General features: G+C 37.8%; 1 protein-coding gene across 1 annotated transcript in view; it reads left to right on the forward strand.

The window, feature by feature from the left end:
• Window positions 1-7,049: 7,049 nt before the first annotated feature.
• Window positions 7,050-27,807, forward strand: part of AQR (aquarius intron-binding spliceosomal factor) — a 56,140-nt gene continuing 35,382 nt past the window's right edge. The window contains exons 1-16 of the mRNA XM_074868198.1: window positions 7,050-7,235; window positions 8,055-8,111; window positions 9,228-9,268; window positions 9,779-9,814; window positions 12,196-12,316; window positions 13,628-13,768; window positions 15,912-15,980; window positions 16,392-16,492; window positions 17,171-17,247; window positions 18,467-18,531; window positions 20,443-20,559; window positions 21,157-21,270; window positions 22,081-22,184; window positions 22,986-23,088; window positions 24,071-24,191; window positions 27,089-27,230. Coding sequence (XP_074724299.1) covers window positions 7,152-7,235; window positions 8,055-8,111; window positions 9,228-9,268; window positions 9,779-9,814; window positions 12,196-12,316; window positions 13,628-13,768; window positions 15,912-15,980; window positions 16,392-16,492; window positions 17,171-17,247; window positions 18,467-18,531; window positions 20,443-20,559; window positions 21,157-21,270; window positions 22,081-22,184; window positions 22,986-23,088; window positions 24,071-24,191; window positions 27,089-27,230 — 1,493 coding nt within the window. The 5' untranslated portion in view covers window positions 7,050-7,151. The remainder of the gene's footprint in view (window positions 7,236-8,054; window positions 8,112-9,227; window positions 9,269-9,778; window positions 9,815-12,195; window positions 12,317-13,627; window positions 13,769-15,911; window positions 15,981-16,391; window positions 16,493-17,170; window positions 17,248-18,466; window positions 18,532-20,442; window positions 20,560-21,156; window positions 21,271-22,080; window positions 22,185-22,985; window positions 23,089-24,070; window positions 24,192-27,088; window positions 27,231-27,807) is intronic.

Genomic DNA, 27,807 nt, shown 5'->3' on the forward strand with positions numbered 1-27,807 from the left:
AGTTCCTTTCTGCTTCCAAGATATGCTAATGTGTGGCTTGATTGTGCTATACACCTGACAGAGTTTGGATATGCAGCTGAAATTTTTCCTCTTTGCTGGAATCCTTCTAGTGTCCCTGGTCCCCATTTGTATGGATCTGTGAAGCCCCATACGTGACTTCTGGAAAGTCATGGAACTGTTGCACGTGTGCTACCCTGCCATGCAGAGTGGTACCTGAGGATGTGAGTGCTGAAGATGTGATGGAGATCTGAGAAGCTATAAGGAGATGTGAGAAACTGACCACCTATGATGTAGGCTGTGGCCTGTCATTCTCTGCTGAAAATGGTCTGGGTGTGCAGGGTAGTAGGAGCATATGGAAATGGTGGCTTTGCCTATGGCTGCTTCACTGGATGTGGCAGTGGAACGTGCCTTGCTGAAGGAGAGGAATACAGAGAATTACGTGGCCACTCTATAAAAAAGTATAAATCCTATGCCTAAGCTAAAGAAACCAGCTATGCGTGGTGTCTGCCATTCATACTGCTAATGCACTGCACTCAATTTCTATTGCCATCAAGGAAAACACTATCTTACTGGTATGCAAATTTACATTATTTTATCTGCATTTTTTTAAAGAGCACAAATTTTATGCTTATTACATGTTTGCAGAAGTAGCTTGCAGAGCTACAAAACTCAGATGATTTCCTCAATATCTACTTTATTTTGATTCTAAGAGGATCTTGAAAATACAGCTGAGCAGAGATTCCTGTTAGTGACAACACAGTCCTACTAAACTGAGTAGAAATCTGCTAAGCCATCTAGGCACCTCAAGTGTATCAGTCAATTTGAGGATAATTTTTTTAAGATCAAAACATGTTACGATTTTTTCATGACATTGAGAGTAACCTTGGATTAGTATCTTGGCAACTTTGTTTGCCATAGTGCACTTTATCTTGTATTTTATACTCTGGGTCTTAATAGTAGCAGGTACTTGAGTAGTGAGAATAGCTTCCTAAGAATTCCCTCAGGCTTCAAATAGCGTGTCTGATGAATCAGCAGAGGAAAAATGTCCATTTGCCAATAAGCTAAAATGATTTGTTGTGTAATATTTTAATCTATATCACAGTAGAAGGTTTTTTTTCAGTAAAAGAAATTATTAAAAGTGAATAAGTTATTTTTCGGTATTACACCAGTGTGAATTTTGCTGTTTTCAGTAGGTATTCTGTTTTATTGTCATTTTATCCTCTCAAAATCCTGGCATGCCAATGGAAGCGTCTACCAAAAGCCTAGAAAATATTCAGAAAGGCAAGGATGGAAGATTTAGGAGACTGCAGCTAGCTCTCAGCATCTTAGAATTGTTCACTCTTGATTAGGTTTTATGCATCTTAGATATGCTTCAGTTTTGTCTGCAATCTGTATTTTTTTCTATATCGTGAGAAGGGATATGTGATCGAGAATCTACTTTTATGATGATGCTGCAAATAGACTCAATTTTTCCATAGCATTTCTCATACTAGCACTAGCAGAAAGGAAATTATTTGCCTTAGAATCTCATTTCAGTGACAAAGGCCTCATGTTCTTCCATCAAACAGATTTATCTCACGTTAATTTTTTTGCCCCATAGAAATTTTGTCACATAACAGCCTCTCACAGGATTTCTAGCGAATATTTCTAGAGCTTTACTGGCCATTGGTCTCTTATCTTCATACTAATGTTCTGCTCCAGTTGGTAGGAACCTAGCTAAAAGTCTCTGAAGAGAATCAGGATAGTCCAGAGTCTGCTCTAACTTGAGCTGTTACCCAAATGTGTGCCCAGCAACAGAAAGCTAAGAATGACATAAACTCTCGTATTTCCCCACCTCCTTCACTAGAGGCACTGCTTGCTATTCTGGGATATAAAAGCAGCTGGGTTGCTGAATTAACCATATTTTTCTCTAGTCATGAGCTCAGAATTTCCATGGAAGTTACTGTAAGTTTTGCACAAAAATCAAGGGCAGTACATTGGCCAGAACGTGTGCTAAATAAATATTTATACACAAATCAGAATGCTACTGACGGCTTCTTTACACTTTAAAATTCTAAATATTTTAAGAAGCATCTGTTACTAAACTGAGGCATCATTTTTGAAAGTACCCATATTTACTGAGTGGAAGTACACATATTTACTGAGTGAGTACCCATATTTAATGAGATGAACACAGTGACAAACTCTTGGACTAGAAGAATGCACATAAATAAAATAGTTAAAGCAATATGACATGACTGAATTAAAACTCCAATGAACAGGCTGAACACTTAGTTTATGTGCTATGAAGGATAAGCTATAACCAAAGGAATAACCCCTGTCATTGTGCCTAAGCTTTCTACATATTGAAAGATTCCTCTGATCTTTTTTTGAGAAGCTTTTCCAAATTTTCTTTACCTGAAAGCAGGTTAAATCAATATGTTTCTTCTATCATTTCAACAGGTAAGAGACACAGGAGGTTTCTGGTCTTCTTTGAATAATATACATATTATTCCATTTCTATGCCATTCATCCCCCTATCCCTTTCAAAAACTTAGTTCATGTAACTTTGCAAGTAGTATTTCAAAATGCTGCATATTCATAGTCACTTCCCTTCTTTGGTTAGAAGAAAAGCTGTATGTCCAAATTTCTTAGGTACTTCCCCAAAGCTAAGTTTATGTATTTAGTATAATGCAATTATATTAGGCCAGATAACAAATTCCCATACAGCAGTGAGCTGCACCCCAGATACCTAAACCTCCATCCTGAGAAGCATAGTTCTATCAAAAATCACCTGGACCACCTTGATATTTTTAAGTTGTTCATAGGGAAAGCACAATTCAGCCATCTCCCCCTAGGACTTACGTGTTTTTGGCTTTCTGCATACAGAACATTGCTGTTAAAACAATCACAGCTCACTTTTGAAAAAAGTAACGTAGACTTCCCTTGGCCTCTGAGTTATGTACCACAAGGTCCAACAAACACTAAGGGTATTGAACGCATGTAGAAAAGAGTAAAAACTACTGTCATAAGGAGAAGTACAGCCACATTCAATGACTTTGGAAGGAAGAAGAGGCTCCTACATCTCTGTCAAGAAGTAGTGCAGGCCAATACTCAACAGCCTTGATCATGCACTGGAGCTTTAGGCCTAGCTTGAAATTCTGCTGGTGGACCAGCAGGAAAACAACACCTGGGTGGGAGGGAGAGCGTGAAGCATACAACAATTCTGCCAGTGAGCTGCTTTTCTGTTTCATCAGAGCAGCGTTAGCACGCCCTCAGCTGTGAGGGGACAGAGCCCCCACCCTAACAAGAAGCTTTCAATATCTTCAATTCTGTCTTACGCTGGGGGAACCTCTGCCGCCTCTGCTCTCCTGGTGACCGGGAATTCAAGTGATAGCACAGTTGTGATAGAGGCCACCTCATCACTCCAGATCAAAGAGCCAGGAGTAATTGCTGCTGCCATACTGCAGTGACCAAGCTGAGGCATGTGGAGAATCATCTGTCCCAAGCACAATGCCTGCTTGGAGGAGGAGGAGTCGGCTGATGCCTGTTCATAATTTTGAAGGAACCTGATGACTAGAATGGGTAAGGTAATGCCATTTTGCACCCTGAGCGCAGTGCTGGTATTTGTTACCTGCTTTGGAACAAAGCTTTCCCACCAGAGTTTATATAGGTGCAAGATGGCATCCATACAGAGTCTGCATCTCTCAGTGCAGGGTTTATATATGTCTAAGAAGCTGAAAGATAAAAGATTCAAATGATAAATCTCTGTGTGAAGGAGAAACAGTAAAAAGTGAACCACGTTTATATTAGAAGTGTGTAGCTGCTGAATTGTTTCACTGGTCATGTGACTTGTAAAACAATAACAAACCTTAAAATCAACTAGTATTAGAAATCCTCACAGATGAACTGTTAGGAGTTTTCATTGCTAGAAATTAATAATTTCTGTGACTCTAGGTAGAACCTAAAATAATCTAAAAGCTAGACGGGACAGAACATAGAATCATCACTTGCTGGTTATCACTAGATACTTCCTGACCCACTGATACTGTATTCGGGAGACTATCACTGAGATACAAACAATGACCAGCTTATTGATGACCTCGGCTTGTACAGTTTGCAAAGAGGAGAAAAGCATATTTTTCCCAGCTAATATAGAAGGGCAAGCATCCAAAACAAGAAGAGCTAATTAAGCAAGAAAGCAGCATTGAATATAAATTGACCAGAACTGTATGCAGCCTAGAAATGAATAATAGTCTTGAAAACTGCATCTACTCAAATGTGTGACTCTTTAAATAATACATGTCTTCATGAATGAATTAACAGATTTTTGAAGAGAAAGAATATTTGATTTTCTTGACGTGTTAAGTCAATGAGTACAGAAAGATGGAGAACTTCACAGAAGGCTGTGGGGACGGCAGGGTGCGGGTTTTATTTTTCCCCTGACTACAAAGCAGTTTGGGGTGGAAAGTGACAGACGTGCCTCCACATGGGGAAAACCGAGCGTAGTGTTCAAGAGACCAGTCTTAACAGACAGTTGCGAGCTGGGGTGAGAGTCGCAGATGGGGACATAGTACAGCACTGGGTGTCATTATACCTGGTCTCACCACAACTCCTCTTTAAAGGTTCAGCTGCTCTTGAGGCTTGAAAGCAATGTATTTTGCCAAAGCACTAATTTATACTTTTGCTATTCATTTGTAGTCCTACTGTCTCAGCACTCTGTAACTAAACAACACCCCTTACAGAGAAATATTTAATGCATTGTTTATAGGGAGGAGATCTTTTATCACTTTATTTGACATTGCCACTGAGGGATATAATCATATTGCCTAACATGAGGCATCTAATATTAGTTTCTGATATCAGAAACTTCTTCAGAAAATGAGTCAGAGCACTTAGATTAGTTCTGATTTGCCCTCTGGAAGGACCTCCTTTGCCACATTGACTGTAGTGAGGTTTAAGACAACTAACCTCCTCACTGGGACACCCAAATGCCAAGAGTTAGGTAAACATGGATTCTTCATTGAGCTTTCATAGCTTTGATACTGTATGGAAATTTGTGGATTTTGACACATGCCTCATGATCTATCATAAGCAGAGGTCAGGTTTAAGTTAGCCTTGCAAGGCTGTTCTAGAAAATTTATGAAGTCCAAAATGTATTTGCCTGCATACTTTTCGGCATGGTAATAATTAAAAAAAATGTCACCTTGTGGGTAACGCTTGAACATGTGATTAGAAATCTACAGTCATCAATTATAGTTACCTCTGATGCCAAGAAATCATCATAGCCTCTCCTACTTGTCCCATGATCCATCTTAAACACAAGTCAAACTTGGCTCCCACCTGAAAGCAATTTTAGAAGCTTTCCTATTTTCAGCCTATAGTTATAGGCAATGAATTTACCTTCCTTTGTCCTTTTTTATCACTGATTTGTAGCTTCAGTAGTTCCTTCCTGCCATTTACCTCTCTGGTCTACTCATGGATAGTGAAAGTACTCTCTTTTTTTGTTTGCTAAACTGACAAGCTGTTACATTTCTACTTGTTCTGATACATGCAAACATAAACTATGTATGTTGATTTATGAGGTAGTCAAATACAGAACTAGCTAATTGTGGAAGGTAAGTTGGAGAGGACACTGTAGGCAGTATTATCAGCTATGATGCAGCAACATGCTAATATGGCTCAGACAGCCAGCTCAGAGCTTAGGTAAATTTTACTTGTATTTTCTACACCTGCCCATGGATACAAGTGCTAGCAGCTGTGCCAAGTGATGGAGAAAGGGCAGACAAAAGACATAGTTATATTTCCATATAGTTTGATAAGCCTAAGTCAATCACAAAGCTGCAACCTCTAGGTTGATTAATTTAAATCAAAGCATCTAAAGACATTGATTTTTATCAAAATTTAAGTGTCAGATGGTGTACATTGGTTTAGGTGTATTTTAAGTGCTTTTTTTGCATTTGTGTATTTTTCATCACACATCTCTCTGAAGGTTTCAATCATTAGGCAAGACAATGCTCAATCTACGTTATTTACAGAATTTGTTACTGGTACTTTTGTAACTTTTTGATTTTACTAGTTTTCATACAGAAAACTTAAATTTTCTGGATCTTTTAAAGCAAAGCCATGCAGTAGGCATATTTATTTGAATGCAGCCATTGTCTAATCCTACTGAAGGTACTGTCATTACTTTGTCCATTCCCATCGAACATTCTAATTCAACTTCAAAAAGAATATTTAGTTTAACCTCTTCTTGAAGAAATGAAATGGAGATCACCTTGATATCAAAACAAAGAAGGTCATATTCAAACAGACTTCAATGGCATCTGCCTGGAAGTTTAAAGTACTCAAGTGGCAGGTGCTGGATAATGAGCTCAGAAACAAAGCACGTAACTTCTCTAGGGAGTCTGTTAATTTCCTCCTTAATTAATCTGTTTACCAAATAGAATAAGTTAATAGCAAACCATTCTAGGTCATTACCAAAGTGCTGACTCCTGTGAGCATGCGGTCTTTCCCTCCTACAGTTGCCTCTCCTCTCCCTCTCCTCTCATGTTTCCCGAGTTCCCGGGACCGGGCAGGCCCACAGCTGCGCTCACATCTCAGTGGCGTCTGGTGGATGTTAATAACAGTGGGTCTGTCCCGCGCTAGGTGGACAGAGGCCTTTGCTCTAACTGATAAATAAAATAGGAGTCATCCTAAATGGATTTACAGAGCGTTTGAAGGGTGACTGCAGAAGCAACCTAGTGCGTTAACTGCCTCCCTCGTCTTTCCTCTCAGCCCTCCGGCTTTTACAGGCTCCTGAACAGCTCGCTGAGGTGTTCCCTGCGCTGCTGGGGCGGGACGGCCGGCCATAGCAGACGGGCCCCGGGACAGGCCTTGGCAACGCCCGCCAGAACCCGGCCCCGGCCCCGGCCCCGGCCCCGGCGTGGTCGCCGGCGGCAGCGGCAGGGAGGGCACGGCAGGTGGCGCTGCTGCCGCCCCGCCCTTCCCCGCGGCCGCTCTAGCGCGCCGCGCCCCGGAAGCGCCCTGCTCTCCGCTGCTCCTCCTGCGGAAGCAGCTTCCGCCTGGTCTCCGCTGCAGGCCGCGGTGCGCTGGGCCGGGCCCGGGCGGAGAGTGGCGGGGGCACGGCGGCGCTGCCCGCACTGTGCCAGGCGGCTGGGGCCGGCGTCACCATGGCGGCGCCGGCGTCCTCGGCCCCGCCGAAGAAGATCGTGGCGCCCACCGTGTCGCAGATCAACGCGGAGTACGTGACCCAGGTAGGGCCGGCGGGGGAGCGGCCCGTGGGCGTCTCGCGGCCGGAGCCCGGTGCTGGAAAGGCCGTCCTGCCGTGACGGCGCCTCGGTGCTTCAATAATCTTTACAGGCCGTGGGTGTTAGGGGAAGGGTCTTGTTTTGTCGTGAGTGAAGAGAGGTTAACGCCTGTGTTACATGTGAAAGGGTTTATGCCCCCAGCGTTTCCGGACTAGAGAGACGTACAGGAGCAGCACTGCAAAATAAAGCAGAAAACTTGCTGACGATTTCCTGTAGCTGAACATTTTAAGTGGTTTTATGCCAGGGTTCATTTTTTTCTGCTGGAGACGTTGCTTTCCTTCCTCTTGTGCAGAATAAAGAAGGTTGGGTAAAGGTGGTTAGGAAGCTCTTGCCACCATAGATTAGGTGTTTTGGTGATGTGATGGCTGCAGCGAATAGCCCTAAAATATTAGACCTTTATATATAGCCTCTAGTTCTTTGTGAAATTCCTCAATGGGAGCGTAATCATTTGCAATCTGGCGTTTGCAGTCCCTGAAAGATCATGGTATATTTCTGAGAGATTTATTGTATAGTACTCTGTGCAGCTGAAACTTCTACAGAGAATCACACCTCTGTTGGAAAAGGTATAAAAACCTTAAATGGGTGAAAAACATTGCTGTTGGAAAACAATTTTGTTACCTGTAGTTACCATAAGCTGAAATTAACCAAGATACTAGTGAAACAGAGTTTGGGGATGGGATGTGTATAGAGTTACTGTTTCACTACAACTGAAAATACATGTATTTAACCTGGGTTTTTTTTTTTTTTACTATTTCCTCCTTACAGTTAGCAAATAAATACTGGGCTCCACATGTGAAGAAAAAATTGTCCTTTGATTCAAAGGTAAATACTTCTACGGGAATTGTGTTGGTGTGTAAAAGTATGAGGATCACCCCTTTTCTGATGTGCCAATCTCCAATGGTGCTTATTTTATATAAGAGTATAAGAGACTGCTTGGAAGGTCAGCAGTTGTTTAACACATAGTAATTTGTTATGCATTTGTAGTTTATAAATGCAGGCACTGTTATGAAAGCGTGCTATAGCAGTGCAGTTCTCTTGTATGCTATTTGTTCAGTTTATTTTGGCCAAGCACTTACAAGAGTAAAATATCTTTGAGCATCTTCTTACTGAACTGTATACTTCTCTCTGAAAGCTTCTCAAGAGCATTTTGTTCAGACAACTTATTGCTGTTGTGGTTGATATGTGTGTTTTGAATATTTAAAATTTGGCATAATGTGTTTGGTTTTGTGTTGGTTTTCTGTAGTGTGGGGTTCTTAAACGTTAGGTTTTTTTTCCCTTGTGGGTATTTGGCTAAATCTCCCTTTCCAGCCTCAGTTTACTCACTCTCTTTCTAGTATTTGTGATAGTATCTGTCTGTGATTGTTAAAACTAGGATGTACATAAGCAGCTGGATTGCCTCTCTGTCTTATGTGATGTCAAAGTATGCCTGTTGTAACAGATAGTGCAGATTCTTTCATTCCTCTTGGAAAAACAAGGTAAAAGTCTGGATTTGGTTAAATGTCAGTTAAAAGAAACAGTGACAACAGATGATTGAGTTGATGCAGACTTGCATGATGACTTTTGAAGACTGTTCTTTAAATTCAACAGTAAGCCGAAGATTAACAATGAAAAAGTTTGGATATCTGTTTGACTTTTATATAAAAATCTCAGTGAACTGTAGGTTATTCCTTCAGAATAACTTGAATGAAGGTCCTATCAATTTTCTCTATCATTGTGTGCTTTCCCCAAAGTTGATTCGCTTTCTCTGTGAGAGTGTATGCCCATGAAGCTTTTGGACTCTTCAGAGCTGAGACATAATTGTAATGACATTTTAGCAGTAAGCAGAGAGTAACTAATTCAGAGTAACTTTGGGTGTATAAGATGTCTTAATGCATTTTTAATTGCTTTATGAAGTAAATCAGATTCTTAACCATTTTTCGGAAATGTTCTTTCCCATAGGTTGTTGAAGATGTATACATAAAAGAAATTGTCAGGTCCAAGTAAGTACACTAGTTACTTTCACTTACAGACAAGCATTCCGTTATCTGTATTGAAGTGGTTTCTCATGTTTCATAGAATATTTTAAAATGCATTAACATGTTAAAAGCAGATGAAAATGACTCCAGTGCATTTGAGTCATTTAATCATTGCGGTATTTCAAAATCTGAATGTGGCAAAAAGAACATTCATGAGCTCATAATCCTTAAATGTGATAGCTGGACATAAAATTTTTTGGTTCCTTGATCTGGTAGTCTGTTATGTTTTATGTTGGTTTTGTTGTGGTTATAGAAGGCTCATCCTTTCTTCTGTCACTAAGGTATGTAAAGAAAAATATCAGTTGAGTGTGCTGTCTGCTGCCTCTAGCTTTTTGCTCTTTTCCTAATTATTGTTACCAGGTTTCTAAAGTGTAAGTCTCATTTCAATGAACTGTAATGTTAGATAGGGGAGACAAAGAATTGAAGAATTCTGTGCTGATTACCTGTGCTAATTGATTACCTTTTCCTTTTTAGGTTTGCTATTAGAAAGATAATGCTTCTTGAATTCAGGTAAGTTAATTGGAGTGAAATTTTAAGTTATTTTTTTCGTAGGAACCTGTAAAGATGAGAAGCAAATGCAGGGCAGTAAGTCAGTTTGAAAGTAGTACACTCACTTGTTTCTACTTACTGTAGCCTTCAGTTGTGTACCTAGGAAAATTAAGTGAGGAAAGCTTAATTTAAGGAGGAAATAATTTCATAAACATAAAAACCATATCAGAGTATCTTGGTTTATGATTCTGAATTTCTTGTGTAGGTGAAGCACCAAAGAAAAGAGTATGAGTGAAATAGGTGAAAAACTTGGGTCTGTAATTTGAATGTGTCATTAAGCCTTACATCAGAACTCATCGAAATCAGAGCAAGTTTTTGGATTAAATCTCTTACTGTGGGGGTAAAAATGAATTGTGCTGCAGCAGCATCACTAACATTTTCCTCACTTGAAAAGAAATGGAAATCTGTTTAGAAGATTTTTACAGCTACTTCAGACTTTCTTGGAAGATCATATAAAGCATGTCTAAAATGATGTAAAATAAACATTTGCAATATTTACATATTTAAAACCACAATATTTAGTGTTCTGTTTGGGTTTTTTTATCTTTCACATCTTATGAGCAGATAGATTGTTTTTGGTTAACATACATATTTCAGCCTTTTGAAACAAAGGATCTAAGTAGTACTACTAACTAGAAAAGTAGGATAAGCTTCCGGCTGTTTTCTGCTTCTTTATGAGAAAATATGCAAAAGAAAATATAAGCTGTGGTTTGGGGTTTGACAAATGGCATGCTGGTAGCATGACTTCTGGAATTTATATGCCAGCAATACCATGGAGTTAGAAGTTTTTATCCTTTCTGTGAACATTCTTAATGTTACCAGCCTGCAATGTAACTTCAGTACTTTCTGGTCTATAGCCCCATCTACTGCCATTTGTCCTGTAAGTCATTTTCTCTCTTTTCTTCCCCCCACCCCCACATCTGTCTGTCAAGCTCTCCTCTCTTCACACACATGAGATTTTCCTGTCCTTCATTCCTGCTCACATACATTTATCCTCACTTGGGGGCATAATAGTATTTTTACTAAAACATATTGAAGCTTCTTCGAATTCCTGGGTGAAATGATATATGGAGTTCTATGGATTTTGGGGAGCTTTTCCCCCTCCTGTTGGCAGATCCAGGCTCTTGGGAAGAAATATGTATTTCATCCTGTATATGCCTGTGAAGTTGTCTCAGCTCCATCTGAAGTTGTGTATTCTGGCTGAGCTCCCAGAAAGTGTAAATCCCAGTCTGACCATTACTGAGCCTTTTGCTCCTGATTACACGCAGGTTCTCACTGCCTTTTTTCACCACCATCTGTGGTACTTTTCTTATCTGAAACTATTGAAGTAGCTTACTGTAAGATGTCAGAAAAGTAAGCTGTTCAGAAATGTAAATATGTAAAACTGAGCTGGCTCATGAGGGGCCACATGAATGGTAGAGCAGGCATTGAGTGTAAGGAATGGATGAGCAGCTTGTTTAGGAAGAAATCAGACTTTCTACTTTCTGGTGGCAGTTACTAAAGTAGCACGAGGTGCAAGGGCAGTGTTGAGAATGATGGAATTTCGGGATTGCCTTCTCAGGAGTACCTATCCTGCATAGCTTCGAAAGGAAGTTAAAGGAGGGAGGTAGTTGTTTGTCCAAATAGCCTCTCAGCTCTAAGATCTAATTTTAAGACCTTCTTCTCTGAGAAATGTGCCATAGTAATGAAGAAGAAATGCTTATTGTTGGGAAGCTGCTATTTTCCAGTGTCCAGTAATTTTTTGCCTTCTTGGAAACACTTAATCACTTCCCTAATATTTAATGCTTTAATTTAGTCGCACAGTAATGTAATATTTTTATTGCCTTTATATGATTAGAAGCATAAACTCTCTATAAAGAGAGTTTACTCTCTATAAAATTCCTTATTTTTTTACAGGAAAGAGTATTTAATAATACAACTATTGTTGTAGAGTAGTTGTTCTTTGCATTTTATGCTAGGAAATGTGCATGTGACATTCAAAGAATGTGTGTGACGTTCTTTATACAAGTGAATTTTTTTCTTTTTTGTCCTCCTTTTGGAAAATCAACATGAATTTATGTTATGACTTTGTATTGAGCTGTGGCTACTTGTTACACTTGAAAACCCTCTGGTGAATGTGTCTTCCTGATAAGAAACTCGTCTGTCTCTTGTAGCAGTTACCAAGTCTAAAAAGTTTTGCTGCAGTGACCTAGATGAGAGGTAACTTCAGGAACTACTCACAAACTATAAAGATAGCTTTAAGGAGAAGGAGGAAAAAACCCCTGTGGATAACTGCTCTTTTAAATGAGTGACAGATTATGTGGGTGGCAGCAACTAATGAAATATTCTTTGTCTCTTCACAGCCAGTACCTTGAAAATTACCTATGGATGAATTATTCTCAAGAGGTGTCCAGTAAGGCATATTTAATGTCAATCTGCTGTATGGTGAATGAGAAGTTCAGAGAGAATGTCCCTGCGTGGGAGGTAACCAATTTCAATTGCAGCTAGAATTGACTTTGATCCGCAAGTTGCAGCTTTTGCGGTGTGCTCACTTATACTGACAGAAGGTAGCAAAGCTTGTAGTGTTAAAAGTAAATGGTACCTCAGCTGGAATGTCTCGTGTGGTGCTTTAAAGTGTGTTCCTTTTTGGGAAAAGCAATGGACGGATGAAAAATCACCCGATTCCTGCTGGTGCACGAGTCCTTTGTTCTGCTGTGTGATGCCTTTACATCATCAGCAGCATTTGCTTTTTTTGGCACTTGACAAAAGTCAGACATTTGCAGAGAAGTTCTTGCTCTTTCTTGAAAGATAAAGTGATTTTTATATCTGGGGGTATAGGAAGGCACCACTGGAAGTCTAACATATTATCCAGTAGTGTCTTGCTTAAAACCTGTGAATATGGTTTTGTAGCTTTCTTGCATGAAATTTTATACTAAGGTAATCTCTTGGTCTGCTTTTGTGTGTACTGTTTTTTTGTAATAATAGGTGTAGAAATGATTTAGTGTTTCTATAAACAGTCCACTACTCATAGGCCATCTCAATAACATGAGCGTAGTTAGCAATTCTATGCAAGCATTATTTCAGAAGCACGATTACTCCGATAGTGGTGACATTACTTCAGTGCTGGCAGGCACAAAGGATTAATAACTTGCTTGTATGATGTCTGTGTCTCTTTTTGTTCTGGCATACGTACTAGATGCAAAATGATGGGTGCGTGTTACTTTCCAAGCAGCTTAGTTAAATTTGCTCTTTGGTACATGGCTACCCTTGTAAAGAAGATGTTTTTTCTCAACAATTATTTGGTTTATCTTTTTCCTGCTGAGGTAGCTGAATGGGAGTTCCGCAACTGTTATTAATCTCTGGTGGTTTTTACCTGCTTGCTTTTTACAGATCACTAAACAGCTGCTCTGATTTTGGCCATAATCTACCAATTCTCTTCTAACCTGTGTCATTTTACAGTAGTTCTGAGCGATCACCAGTTGAACATTCCCACAATACAATCCACTCCACTTGTGCTTCTTGTTCAGTTTGTCCTGTGCATCACCTGTGTTAGACTGTGCAGAAGGTAGTAGTCCCACTAAGAGCATTCCCATAGTGTGAGGATCCCTGATCAGGAGGATATCATTAGTCTGTTCTGCTTGTGCTGCTTGGTCAGAATATATGAAAAAGAGAAAAACTAATCCTTCCTTTTATAGATTTAAGTGGATTTAGAGAACCTAAGCTATGTTATGTGAATGAAGATTTAAATGATTTGCATCAACCTGACTCAAAATCAACTTCCTCTTCTATTCCTAGACATTCAAAAAAAAGCCAGAACACTTTCCCTTCTTTTTCAAATGCATACTGGAGGCATCACTGGTTGAAAATGACAGTGAATACTCTCTGCATGAACAGACAGTCCTGCTGCTTTTCCTTGATCACTGCTTCAATAGTTTGGTATGTTAAAAGTAACTGTAATACTTCCAGTGTGTTTATGCTGTTCTGTGTTAATAGCAGTTTAGTTTGAACAATTTTTTCTTATGAGACAGATGAAGCAAAATTCCCATTTAAGGAAGAAGATGGTACCGGAGGGCTTTTATCCCTCTTTTTGACTCTTGCTTTATCTCTCTCATCATGTTTGCTTTTCTCTGACACGAGGTCATAAAAGAGACTTGAAATTGGAGAATTGGCACTTACTGCAATTTAAAGGCATGTATTCAGACTTATATTTGAAATGGTGCTTAAAAAAATATGTATTTGAAAAGGTGCTTTACACTTAGAAGCAAATTACTTACTGCTGTGCTCTTTTTAGTTTGGGAAATTGTGCAAAATTATTTCCATTAACTCTTGAGAAGAACAGTAGTTTTTTCACTTTTGAAACCAGGTTTAGATAATATTTCTATCCACACTTCTGTGTTAGTTTTAAGGAAGCATTGGATCAAGTTGTGGTCTTGATCTATAGTAAAAACACAGTTATAGATCCTAAGTAGCAAGTATGGAGAATAATTTACAGTTATATGAAAAACTGTTATATTATAATTTACTGTTATATGAAACTACTCTTACCTCTCTTGCTTTTTCTTTACTTACATTGCACACAGGATATATCAGTCAAAATCAGGGTCTGCACAAGTAAAGAAGAAAATTGTCTTGCAGACAAACAATTTAGAAAGTATATTATTTGATTTTTGGAATTAGGAATGATTATGGGAGCCAGTAATCATCCTGACTTTATAGTTTATTGAGGTAGTATTTTTCTGTAGTGACTGTGGTACAGTGGATCTTCATTTTAAAGTAGGATTTGATAGTGACTCTATGGAATCTTGCTTGCAGAGCATGTTTCTCATATAACATGATATGGCAGTCTGTAAAAAAGTGCTTGTAAACCTGTACTGCTATTAGAAGCTGCCCTTCTTTGTGAAATGCAGAACAGGATAATCACAGTAGTGTTTTAAGTAAGGAGCGCTGAAATGTGAAGTTTCAGAATACTGAGAATGAAGTATTTGTCCATGAAGACATATTTAAGATGTTAATGGAAGTTTTTCAGTAGTTTAGGAAACACTGGTGAGGCCACACCTTGAGTATTGTGTCCAGTTTTGGGCACCTCAATATGAGGGAGATATCGAGGTGCTGGAGCGAGCGCAGAGGAGGGCAACGAAGCTGGTGAAGGGCCTGGAGAACAAATCCCATGAGGAGTGATTGAAGGAGCTGGGACTGTTTAGCCTGAGGAAGAGAAGGCTGAGGGGAGACCTCATCACTCTCTACAACTACCTGAAAGGACATTGTAGAGAGGTTGGTGCTGGTCTCTTCTCACAGGTGATTAGTGATAGAACGAGAAGGAATGGCTTTAAACTGCAACAGGGGAGGCTTAGACTGGACATTAGGAAAAAATTTTTCAGAAAGAGTGGTCAGACAGTGGAATAGGCTGCCCAGGGAGGTGGTGGAGTCACCATCTCTGGATGTGTTTAAGGGTTGTTTAGATGCTGGGGGATATGGTGTAGGGAAGAACTTTGTAGAGTAGGGCTGATGGTTGGACTCGATGATCCCAAGGGTCTTTTCCAACCTGAATGATTCTGTGAAAGAAAGAAAACTGTGGATCCAGATAACAGGCAGAGTTGGAGAACACTTGAAACAGCAGTTGAAATTACATGAATTATAGAGAAAATTAGTTATTTCAGGTAATGGGAAGAGTGTAGATGAAGTGGGAGAAACTTAAGGGCTTCAGGGGAGAAAGAGTAGAGTAAAAAATAAATAGAGAAAGCACAGTCAGAAAACTCAGTTCAAGAACAAGAAATGACTGAAGAAACATCAGTTCTCATCAGCTTCTATGCTGAAAATACTTACAAGGATGGGTCCCCTGCTGAAGTATTAAGAACTGAGAGAATGCATGAAAAGAACCTCAAATGCAAAAGTTGTCAACGGTTTTAAGTGTTACTGGGTAGGGCAATGCTGCAGTTTCCTGTTAGGAAATTGTGAAATGTAATACAAAAACATATATTTTTGTCAGATGGTAACATACATTGGTGTATTTTTGTTTGACAGGCATGTCAGAAAACATAAGAATTTTAAAAAAAGTTTTCTGTCTGTGACTTTCTAACAGGAAGTGGATTTGATCAGAGGTCAAGTGCAGCAGCTCATTTCCTTACCAATGTGGATGGCTCTACAACCTGTAAGCATAACACTGTAAACTGTCAAAGCAATCTTCCAGGCATTATCCAAGTCCTGTAAAGTGAATTCTTATGGAATACTGTTATGGAAGTCTAATATTTAAAGCTGCCTGCATTGCTATGGAATTATATTTTTGTGGGCTTAGTAAAATTCTTTCTTGTTTGTTGCTAACTTCCATGCAATTGTAATTATTAATTATGTAATTTTAAACCAAATTAAGCTTTGTTGCTTATAGCTTCTTCAAGCTGTAATCTGTAGACAAGGCTTTGAGATCACAGGGACTAGGGAATGGAGCTGACATCTAGCCATGGCTAGACTCTCTCTTTCTTTTTTAATAAGAAGACTGGATTGTACTTTTATCTCTCATGAAAACAAGGATTCTTGGCGACTGAAAAACACTTTAACATTTCAGAAACGACTGGAACAAGAGCTGAAAAAGACACCAAAACTAAGAAAATTCTGGAATCTAATTAAGAAAAATGATGAGAAAATGGATGAGGAGGCCAGAATGCGGTATGTTACAGAAACCTTCTTTCCTGTTAAATCCAGAGCCCTTAATGCATTCATTGTGTTTCAGCTAAAATGAATAGTTTCAATAAAAAAATGTGTTTTTTAAAAAAGATGTGAAGATGGCAAACAAAGATTGGTCATATGTGGTCTCCCAGAAACTGTTTTGTTTTCCAGTAGTCTTTATGCAAAAATACTGTTACAGAACTTAATATTTTATTTGATCAGTGAATTTGTGATACTAAACCTTAGAGCTATAGAATGAAAGGCATAAGAGAATATTCATGTAGTTGTTTGTGCTAAAGGTCATGAAAAAATACATCTTTATCTCTTAAGCAAATAGCTTCTGCAAGTATTTGAATAAATTTGTGCATATCTCACCAAAGTTAAATGTTCCAGTACTTTTGTGTGGCAGTGTGGTAAGGTGTAGGTGGTGACATACTCTTTGACTCAGTAGAAGCATGGGTTGTTAATCAGTTCTGTGCCTAAAAATGTAGACTGGTAATCTGTCTTCCTGAGTGCAGAGAGAAAAGTTGTCATCTAAACAGTTTAGGTGTGTTTCAAAGCAACCTGCTACTGTTACATAAATTTTAAAGCAGCTAACTTTGTATTAGTGAAAGATACAATGTACTTCTAGTCTGCATTTAAGGAATGTTAATGCTTTTGTCATACCTTTGATTTTAGAGCATATCGGGAGAGAAGATTTCTTTCACAGCTCATTCAGAAATTCATTTCTGTGCTAAAATCAATACCTGTCTCAGGTAACTGTGGTTCTTATGTTACTCTGTTATCTGGTAATCTGTCTTAAATTCTTTTCTGGTGTTGAAGCAACTGCTCCTTAGGATACTAACCTGAGGTTGGAGACCTTATCTGGATGGGGTTTTAGTGAAATCCATGCCTGTCTGCATGGGTTTCATGTCAAATTAGTATTCAAATCTGTATGCTTTAAAAATTAAATAGCAGAAAGCTACTTTAAACCTCTTCTTCTGTTCAGAATGGACTGGTACCGATATTCTTTATTGTGTGCTTACAGCCTTCTTACAGCGCTAAAGGATTTCATACATACTTAGATGCCTTGTTAAACAGGTGGTATAAATGCATATCATAAGACTATTCTGTCAGTACCGTCGATTTACGGTAAGAACAAAAGCCTAAGTGAAGTGAAATTCTGTAAGATTTGATTGCTATTGATTTATAAGTCATAGTGACAAGCAAAATTATATACTTGCCTGATTTAGAAAGGAAAAGTGTTTGTACAGGAAGGTGTTAGCCTTTTGACAAAAAAGGCGTATTATGCTCCAAGCACAGCACAATTTGGTTTAAATCACTTGCTAGAGTTCTGCTTTTGCTCTTGAGAGCTGAAGTTTGCTAGAAGTTTACTGAGCTGTAAGGGGAAATCCTGTGTATTCGTGGCTTCATCAGAAAGGATACCTATCCCCTCTGTGTTTCCAGTTATGGGACCTGTTTTAGGAAAATCTACATTAGCGGTTCTTTGGAGGCTTTAGGAAATAGATATTCATTAAAGCAGACTTCAGTTGTGTTTTGACATGATTCTAAAGGCTCCTTAGTAGTCAACACTGAGTGCCTTTGAATATTGTCAAGCTCTTTTGCACATATCTTGATTGCAGCTTTTAAATAGGTATTTTTGAGTACTCAGAGTTAAAAGTTCTTAAAAAGCTTAGCAGGCCATTAGTATCTTGTGGAAGTGCATTTTTATATGTCAGGTTGGTTGTTTTCAGAGTGGATAAAATCACTTCTGGAACTCTGGTTCCGTTACTTTCTTATATCCAAAAATTTTCTGGTTTGCAATGAAAGAAAGGATTATTTCAGAAAGAGAAGAATGTGCTAGTTAACTTTTTAATCTTGTTAAAAGCTAATACTGGTATATTAGTAGCACTTACTACATTTTAAAAGAATAGTTCAAGCACAAATACATTGTGGTGCAGATCAATTGCAAAAAATTTTTTTTTTTGTATTTAGGGCCTATTTCTATGGACAAAGTTCATTATTGTGAGAGATTCATTGAACTCATGCTAGATCTTGAGGTAAGTTGTTTCAACCTGTTTTCAGGTGTACTTTTCTAGGTTTTAAATGTGTAAAGTCATTATTACAGCTTTATTTCAGTTAGCAGGTGGTTATGTCACAGTTGTGCATATGGTTGCTTAATAGTGGTTTTCTGTCTGTAAATAGGAGCTTGTAGCAGTGCATCCACATTGGGAACTGACTAATAATGTTTATACACCAGATGAACTGTTAGAGAAAGCTAGGACCCTAAACTGCTCAGTGAAGAAGACTCTATTAATTGATGAAAATGTGTGATGCTTTAATCTGCTAGGAATAACCCAGAAGTATTCTTCACAATGCATAATAAGGTCGCTTAAAGTATCTTTCATGTTGTAGGATATAATCCCATAAAGTATTATTAGTTCTGAAATGCAAACTATTTGTTTGACTAGGATTCATTATTTGGAAGTAACAGTTCTGGTGATCTGGGTTTGTTACAGAAGGAAGCCTCGCGAGGTTTTGTGAAATTTTTCAGCAGGTACTGAGAAAGTGGGACAATGTTAAGCTTCACAGTACCAGAATTAAAAATAAAAGATATTAATTTACAACTTCTCACATGAGTAGCAATTTATTTAAAATAACTTCATATTTAGAAGACATTCTGAAATAAGACAGTGTTTTCTGAAACAGTAAGCACAGGGAACTTCAAAATGGATTGATCTTGAACTTGTGCAAGCTAACTGTCCTCTGCTAAATTGCTTAAGTAGCCTGTGCTTGTAGTTGCAATAATCCTTTAAATTAGAACTTGTTGTTTTATGGATATGATATGGTCTCATAAGAGACAATACGTAATTGAAGTTAAACTTAAGTCTGGCTGTTAGCCAAAATACTTAGGGGCAGTACATTTAATGTTGGTTCTCGCTAGGTATTACAGGAAGGTTACAACTCAGACAGTTTATGATGACTGTTTAAGTGATTGGAACAAGCAAATGAGAAATTAGCTGTAAATCCAAGTTTTTCTGCCTCGGTAGGATGTCCTGTGTTAACAGGCGTTCTTACCTATGTTGAGGCCTTTTTCAGAATATTACTGTTTCATATTACAGTGTACAGACTGCCATCAAAACTTGCTGATTTGATAATTTGAAAGGAACGACTCCATGGAAAGTTCTTACGGTTTTCTGAATTGGTTTTTTGTAATTATTGTGCAGGGCAATTAACATTTTCTACCACAGATTCTTCTGTTTTCTTTGTCTTGGTTCTAAACACTGTGTTGATGCTTTTTGGCTTTCTAAATTCAGTCTGTAGATTCTATTGAGAACAACTCATTTTTCTGTTGAGTTGTTGAGGTCTGCTACTGTATGCTGCTGAACAGTTGCTACATATAGCAGCTTAAGGTATTTATTTAATGATCTGTTTTGTTTACAGGAAGCTTTTATAGGTTTTCAATTAGGATATGAAAAATTCTTAGATCTAATTTGAGTATCTTAGAATAGAAGATATCATGCCATATTTAGAAGAAACACAGTTTGCAGTCATGGAAAAGACAAGCTTAAAATTAAATGAGTATCGAAAAACATTTTTAAAACAATGTTGCAGCAGTTTTGCATATCTTCTGTAGCACATAGTTTATGTAGACACCTAGTAGTAGAATAATTGCTTTATTTAATTTACTTTTATTACTGTCAGGATGCAATCTCACTAATGGCAAGTTTGTGCCGTGCTCCCAGTCATAATAAAAGGCTGTCTTCATAGCAGCCTACCTGCATAAAAACAGTGTCTTGGCAAACATAAACGCTGCTTTAATATGAGAACCTCTGTTAGGGTATTGGGTATGTAAATAACTGTGCAGCAGTCTATCTTGATATGCCTTCCTGAAATGGAAAATTCTGAGAAACCAGGATTTCTTAAATTTTGAAGAATTGCTTGTATTAACATGAGGTGGTTCGCTACAGGCTTTGCTTCCTACACGGCGCTGGTTTAATACAGTGTTGGATGACTCCCATCTTGTTGTTCACTGTTACCTGTCCAGTCTTGCTAAAAGAGAGAAGGAGGGTCATCTCTTCTGCCAGGTGAGATACAAAGTTGTTGAAAATAACTTTTTCATTCTGATGTGGCTCTGAATACTGCAATTGTTCTGTTTTGCATTTGTTCATTAAGACAGGTTTTCCTGATGGATACAAACTGCATGGTTATTTAAATCCTTCAGACAGTAGTTCTTTCTTTACCTATGTGTGTGGCTGCTCTTATGTTTTTGGCTTTGTTTTTGAACAGTTCTTAAAAGTACAGCCTAGAAAACCGTGCAGCTTCTGGCGTATAGCAGAAGCTGTTACCAATGCTTTCTTCTGTGCTTTGTTTTGACCTCAGACTGTTTTACGGTGCAGCTGTGTTTTACTGCTGTCCTTCAGTTTACTCAGTCATAGACAGTATATTTTTTTTATGGCTGTGCTGTGATTTCTATGGCTTGTAGATGAGATACCTAAACAAAATTCTTCTGTGTGTCAGCGAAGTATAAAATTTAGATAACCACTCCTTAGTCCATTTCTTCAAGAACTTTGAGGACCTCTTGTTTGTGCATGGTGCCCAGATTTGTCCTCTTAAATTGTGTTTTTGTTGGTGGTATGGTGTCTCTTATTGTTGATCACTAATTTATATGGATGATGTCTCAGCTTCTAGATATGCTTAAATTCTACACTGGCTTTGAAATCAATGATCAGACTGGAAATGCTTTGACAGAGAATGAGATGACAACAATTCACTATGACAGAATTACTTCTCTACAGGTAGGCAGAGGGTGGAGTGCTTATGGGAAGAAAACGATGTGGTTGTGTTGTTTCAGTCTAGTTTGCATCTGGAATAGGCATTTAGTTATTTCCCAAAGGAAACCCCTTTTCCTATTGAGTTACAGGAATAGTTTTAACTTGACTTTCTATATCTTCTTGAAGACACTTAACGCTGCAATGTTACGTATGTGACTATGACTAAATAATATGGTCTAACAAAGCACCACTTCTGATTCGATATTGTGGAGGTGAACTACTCCCATTAAATCTATTCAGAAGGGAAAATTAAGTGCTGTAGAAACTTAACTTATGACTATGCGGTAGGTGGCACCATTTCTTCAAGATCAGTACACACATATGGTAGCAATAAGAGTACATAAGAGACACAATTCACATCACTTGTAGTCATATAAAGATATTTTTATACTTTTATACTTATATTTTTATACTTTCCAGAATTTTTCCTACCAGTTTTAACAAAAAAAATTCAAGGAAGCCTAGTTAAATTAAACTTGTTCCTTGTTTTCCTTAGTTGTCTGCAAGGCTACATGTCTGCCCCTTATGTTTTAATGACAGAACAAATTCTGATAGGAGGGTGTATAAAAAAGATACTGTATTGAAAGCACAGGAGTAACAAATAAGTGGCATTACCTAAGAAGAATGGATATTTCACCTGGGTTTTATTTCTATCCTGGTAGCATCCAAGGGTGCTATCAGAAGAAGCTATGTTTTTGTGTAAATATTTAGATTGTTATTAAATTGTTTCATTAATGTGCTTACATTCAGATTTTGGGTGTGGGTCTTTTGCAGAGAGCGGCATTTGCACATTTCCCGGAGTTATATGACTTTGCACTCTCAAATGTAGCTGCAGTAGATACTCGTGATTCACTGGTGAAGTTATTTGGACCCCTTAGGTAAGTTACCAAAATGAAATTTAACATGAAATTGAAATTCTTTGTTCTCAGTATGTTTTAATTTAACAAATTTCTAGACTTTTTTTTCTTTCTGACTTCTCACGTGCCAGTTCATGTGACTGCTCAGGTCTTTCTGTCTTGCCATGGTGCCTTTACATCTGTTGAAACAGGGAGACAGGGAGAGTTTGCATCCAGTAGTAATGAAGTACTAGAATTCCAGTATAAGAAAAATATTTTCAATTTTCTTTTTTTCTAATGCGTGTGAGAAAGCACTAATGTTCTGGAAAATATCTAGCTGCTTAAAGTAATAGTAGCAGTAATTAACTTACAGTAGTTAACCTGTAACTTTTTTAATTTAGCTTTTTTCACTGTTCTGTACAAAAACTACAACAGAAATCATAGAAGTATACCACTGTATTAACTGTACTGTATTGCAAATGCTGTGATTAAAAGGATAACAGTCTGTATTTTGACAAAGGCAATGTGTGCTCTGTTGTTTTGTACTGTTTTCAGGTACATGTCTTGAAACAAGAAAAAGTATTCCCACCTTACTCTGTTTATTGCGTCTGAGTGGTTCAGTGTACGCCTGTGGCTGAACACACCTCACCGGTGGAAGTGCTCTAGAGCGCTTTGTAACGGTTCCAAAAGTAAATATTTTAAATATTTCCAACGGCACTTAAAGTACTGCTTGGTAGTTGTTGGTCTCTGCTGAAATTCACGGTGGGAATTTTCTCTCGGTAAGAGGAGCAGAGCCGTGAGGGTGGGGTGTGACAGGCCTGTGTTTTCCCTCCCTCTGTGCAGCTCGCGCGTTCTCCACCAGGTGGCGTCGCACCTCTGCCTGCTGCCCGCCCTGCCGGAGGGACAGGAGTCCGGCCACGACAAGGAGTTTCTGCTCGAGCTGCTGGTAAAAACGCAATTCATACTGCTTGTAGTTTTGGTTTTGCCAACTCAAGACGTAGCTAAACCTAGCAACTACCCTGTAGTAAAGTAGCCATTTAGGACCTCTTGCTGAATCACCTGTGAACCACAGCAGTGTTGTAGTAGTAAATGGGGTGCTAAGATGGGGTTTAAAACTATATAAATTGAGTATTTGAAAATGTGTATTTATAAATGTAGTTTCTGTGAGAAACTAGTATGTGTGTTTGTGGTGTAATTGTAAAGGTCAATGAGCAACAACATTTTTGAGCAACAGTTTTGAGTTCTTCTGGAAAAGTTGTTGCTCTTTATGTAGTAACCCATTTGGCCCTTTCGAAAAAACCCGCTAAAGTAGATCGAGATATTCAGTATCTGTTTGATTCCTCAAGCCCATTTGAAATACTATTTGATGCATGTAGTGGGTTTTTTGGATATTCAGTGCATAACAACATTGCTGTAGGCTTCTAATCTTATATCAGTATTGGAATGGCATAGTTGTTTTTTAAAATCTTTTTCATAGGCTTATTTTGTGGATCGATTTTTTTTTTTTTTTTTTTTTTTTTTTTTTTTCTCTCCCAAAGGGGGAATTAAGGGTAGCTGTTGCTGAATGAGCAATGTTAGTTAGCTATTGGCCATATGTTTACTGGAAAGCAAAATAAATTTTATTTGAAGCTGATTCTCTGCTAAGCCTTGACTGAATATTTTCAGTTCTGTTGGCCATTTTTGGTCTGCTGAGTAGCCAAGTTTGACTCTAGTACTATGATAGTCAGACTGTGTGTTTGTTCATCTTCTGATGTCACTGTATGCATTTAGTTATATTTAATTTGAAAAAAAAAAAAAAACCCACCTTAATAAAAGAGAGAAGATGGCAAGTGACTACCAGCAATTTTATGGATTAATGTGTATGTTTCAAAAATAGCTTTATTGTCCGTTTTTGACTTATGGAAGTTTAAAATGCATCCTTTGTTTAGGTTTCCCGTCATGAGCGACGAATATCTCAAATTCAGCAACTCAACCAGATGCCTCTTTATCCCACAGAGAAGATTATTTGGGATGAAAATATTGTACCAACTGAATATTATTCTGGAGAAGGTATGATTAGTAGTTCAGTAAATGCTGATCAGAACAGTAAATGTTGCAAAAAAAGCAGTTCTGATATCTGTGTTTATTCCATCTTTGGAACTTATATGCAGTACTTTGGCATTTTCCATTATCTTAGCATAAGGTCAGCTTTTTTTGAGTTGTGAATCAGAACTCTGAGATGAAATTGTTAGCAAATTTACAGCACTTAAAAATGCAAAGGCCCGTGTTTACACAAATACATGTATTTGATTCTCAGCTGGGTAACAGATGTGCTATACCACCAGCTGTGGCACAGGCAGTTACGGTGAGGTGAAACAGGTTGTAAACATGCACCAGAAAAAGCTGTCGCCTGTGCTTTGCTCTTAAATATGTTCAAAACAGCCTTCTAAAAATGAAAAAAGTGTGGTGGTGGTAGGAAATTAATTATTTTCCTCTTTTATTTCAAGGTAGAAGTGTACATGTAGTCACTGAAAGGTAGTGTATGCACTAAGTTCAAAATCTAATGTTCTTGCTTGATGTGCTCATGGGCAAGGAAGCAAACTGCAGGTATTGCAAACCAGGAATTATGTAATTTTAAGTTTTGCAATAAACAGCACGTGTATTTTTGTCTAGCTACTTTAAAAAAGACTTATTTTAATGTGGATCATGAGAGTTTTCATTAGGAATGTGAAAATATCAATTTGGAACATGGAAATTCCAAATAACAACATATATCTTCAAAGACTACTATAAAGTATGTTTCTAGTTTGAGCAGTGAGTATTCTGCACCTTCCTCGGTGTAGTTTTGATTCAGAGGGGTTTTTTGTGTAGGTGTAAGCCTTAAGCTTAGAATAAATTAGGGGTTGGTTTTGATAAATTATCTGTGAACACGTATTAATGGGAAGAAAGTGATTTTTGAAATTTGACCCCTTTAGGCAGGGTTATAGGCAACAAAGGATCTTTTTCAAAACAGATATGATACAAATGCTATCTAGAGATCAGCCAAAGAATAGATAAAGTAGTTACGTTTAGTATGCAAATAGTTAAAAGCTGATTGATTCTTCTGAGTAATAGGTCTCCTGATGGGGTTTATCCTTTAAAACAAACAACAACAAAAACCAGACACCCCACCCCCACCCCCTGCCCAAAACAAAACCAAAAAAAAACAAAGCAAAAAAAAACCCAAACCAGGGGTGATTGCTGTGATTTCTAGGAAATTTATACATAAACCAAGATTATTTAAATTTTATTTTTTATTTCGGTGAACCATCATATTGTTCTAATGCTCTGGAGCATTCAGGTTCTTAAATAAAAGTCAAGGTAGCTTTACTGTCATTCAGACCGTATTGGAAGGCTGACTTTGCAGTACTTAACTTACTCATGCAGTCTGTGTTTATTTTGTGTTTTATTAGCCAAATATATTAATCACAATATATGCGTTACTGCTGGGACAAGGGGGAAGAGCAGCTCATCACACCTATTTCAGTGCTGTTTTGTGACTTCTTGATAATGCATTAAAGAAATTTTATTAATGGTGAAATGTAATTTTGGCAAATAGCAGTGGTTGCTAGTGGAAACATTTTCTCCTTCTGTGGTGTGAAGTCTTTTGCTATTATTATCCGCATATTGATAGCACTGTTGTGAAGCATTTCTGTTGCTGTCAGACTGTTACAAGTATTTTTTTTGTTTGCTTCTCTTAGTTTCAGGTTACACTTTCTCATTTTAATCTCCATGTATTTTCCAGCCCTACTTTGAAACAAGACAGTTTTGGTTTTGTGGTCTTGAGGCTTTTTGTGTCTCAAAAGTGGCTAAATTCTTTTGGTCTAAAAAATAAGAGTAATTTAGCCCAAGAAAGATAAGAGTATCATTTCTATTTCCTTTTAAAAAGAGGGAAGAAGAATATCTGTCTGATAAATGCTGTGCAGCCTTAAAGAGGTGTTACTTCAGGCCCTGCCCTTTGTGCATGTAACAAGCTTTACAGGACTGGGTTTGTTACTTGGTGTTGGGAAATGTGTGAAAGTATTTTATCACCATGAGGCTTTCCAGAATAGAAATTACTGTGTTGTGCCGCCTTTCTTCACTGCCATTGTATCTTGGTGCATGTGAGGGCCAGTAGGTAGTATGTATACCAGTGAAAGGTTTCAAGGCTAATACTGCAAGTTAGAAAAACATGATGCTTTCACAGGTCTTAGAGCATAGTCCAGTAATGTTAAATGAGTAACATAAAAGAATTTTTATTATGGAAAATTTGCATCTGAGACTACCTAAAGCTATGCAAGCTTTAGGACCTGTCTAGGAGTTTTGATGCTCCTTGTTTAGTTAGATCTATTCTTCCCATATTTTCATTCTCAAAAAAAAAAAATCTATAATCAGTAACATAAATTTTTGAGGAAGGTTGTGTATTAAAATTTGATTTCTTGGCTTAAAACTTTTTTCTACATTAATGATTTTTATAGCTTCTACTAAACATAAAGTGTTGGAATTGTGGAATTGTTAGATAATGCATGCGGTTTGTTACTTAATGAGCCTTTTTCATCATTATTTAATGCTGGCTTAATTGTTGCACTCGCAAAGTACCATTACTTTATCCTACACTTGATTTTTATAAAATCAGTTTTGTTGTGGTCTGAATACAGGGAAGGATTCGGTCTTTAAATAGTTCACTGTGTTTACTGCCAGAATGGTGAAAATTCCTTTCATCTTGTGCAGGTTCATTTATAGAAAACCTGAAAAATATGTGCTTTTAGTGGCGTATATTTATAAAAGGAGTCGTTCTTAGAATCTCCCAGGATAATGTGTATGGCAGTTGTAGAGTAAGATGTGTATATATTTATAAATTTGTAGAACCAATATATTAATTAATCTTCTTTTTGTTTATTTATCAAATACCTCTTCCCTTCTCTTCCCTTCTACCCTTACCCTCTTAGGCTGTCTTGCACTTCCCAAATTGAATCTTCAGTTTCTGACTCTTCATGACTACCTGCTGAGGAACTTCAATCTTTTCCGCTTAGAGTCTACCTACGAGATCAGACAGGACATTGAGGATAGTGTCAGTAGGATGAAACCATGGTAATATTTATTAATTGCTGCAAATCAGTCAGTTCTTCAATTGCAATCAAAATGCGTTCAAGAATGAATAACTGATATTGTGTATATACTAAATACATAGTAACAAATGTATTTAACTTATTACATAGATACCATGTTTTATACTAACTTCTTCCACAAGGTGTTGCCATCTTGTGGGATGATTTCTGTAAGGGTGTGTTGATATGTGTCCCTGTAGATGTGTTAAGGCAGTATGTTGGATGCTAACAACCAACCTTTGTTGTGTTAAGACGGATTGAGTTAGTGTTCCAAAAGTACTAAACCTTGGCTGACATTACAAATCTGGAAACTTACCACCAACTCTTCTGGTTTATGAGATGTGTTACTGAGTATGCTTGAATTTGCCATCTGTCACATTTTGATCCTCTTTAGATTTCAAGGGATCATTTGGTGTGATATCTCTTATACTCAGTAGTTGTTTTTTGTTCTCTGAGTTTGTATTTTTATAATGCTAACATATGACTTTGTTTCTTGAAGTATAAGTCAGTTCATGTTATGCTTCGTTTTTAAAATGCAGAATTATGTGAATCTACTTCAG

The sequence above is a fragment of the Strix uralensis genome, chromosome 4 (assembly GCF_047716275.1).
Source record: "Strix uralensis isolate ZFMK-TIS-50842 chromosome 4, bStrUra1, whole genome shotgun sequence".
NCBI classification, from domain to species: domain Eukaryota; kingdom Metazoa; phylum Chordata; class Aves; order Strigiformes; family Strigidae; genus Strix; species Strix uralensis.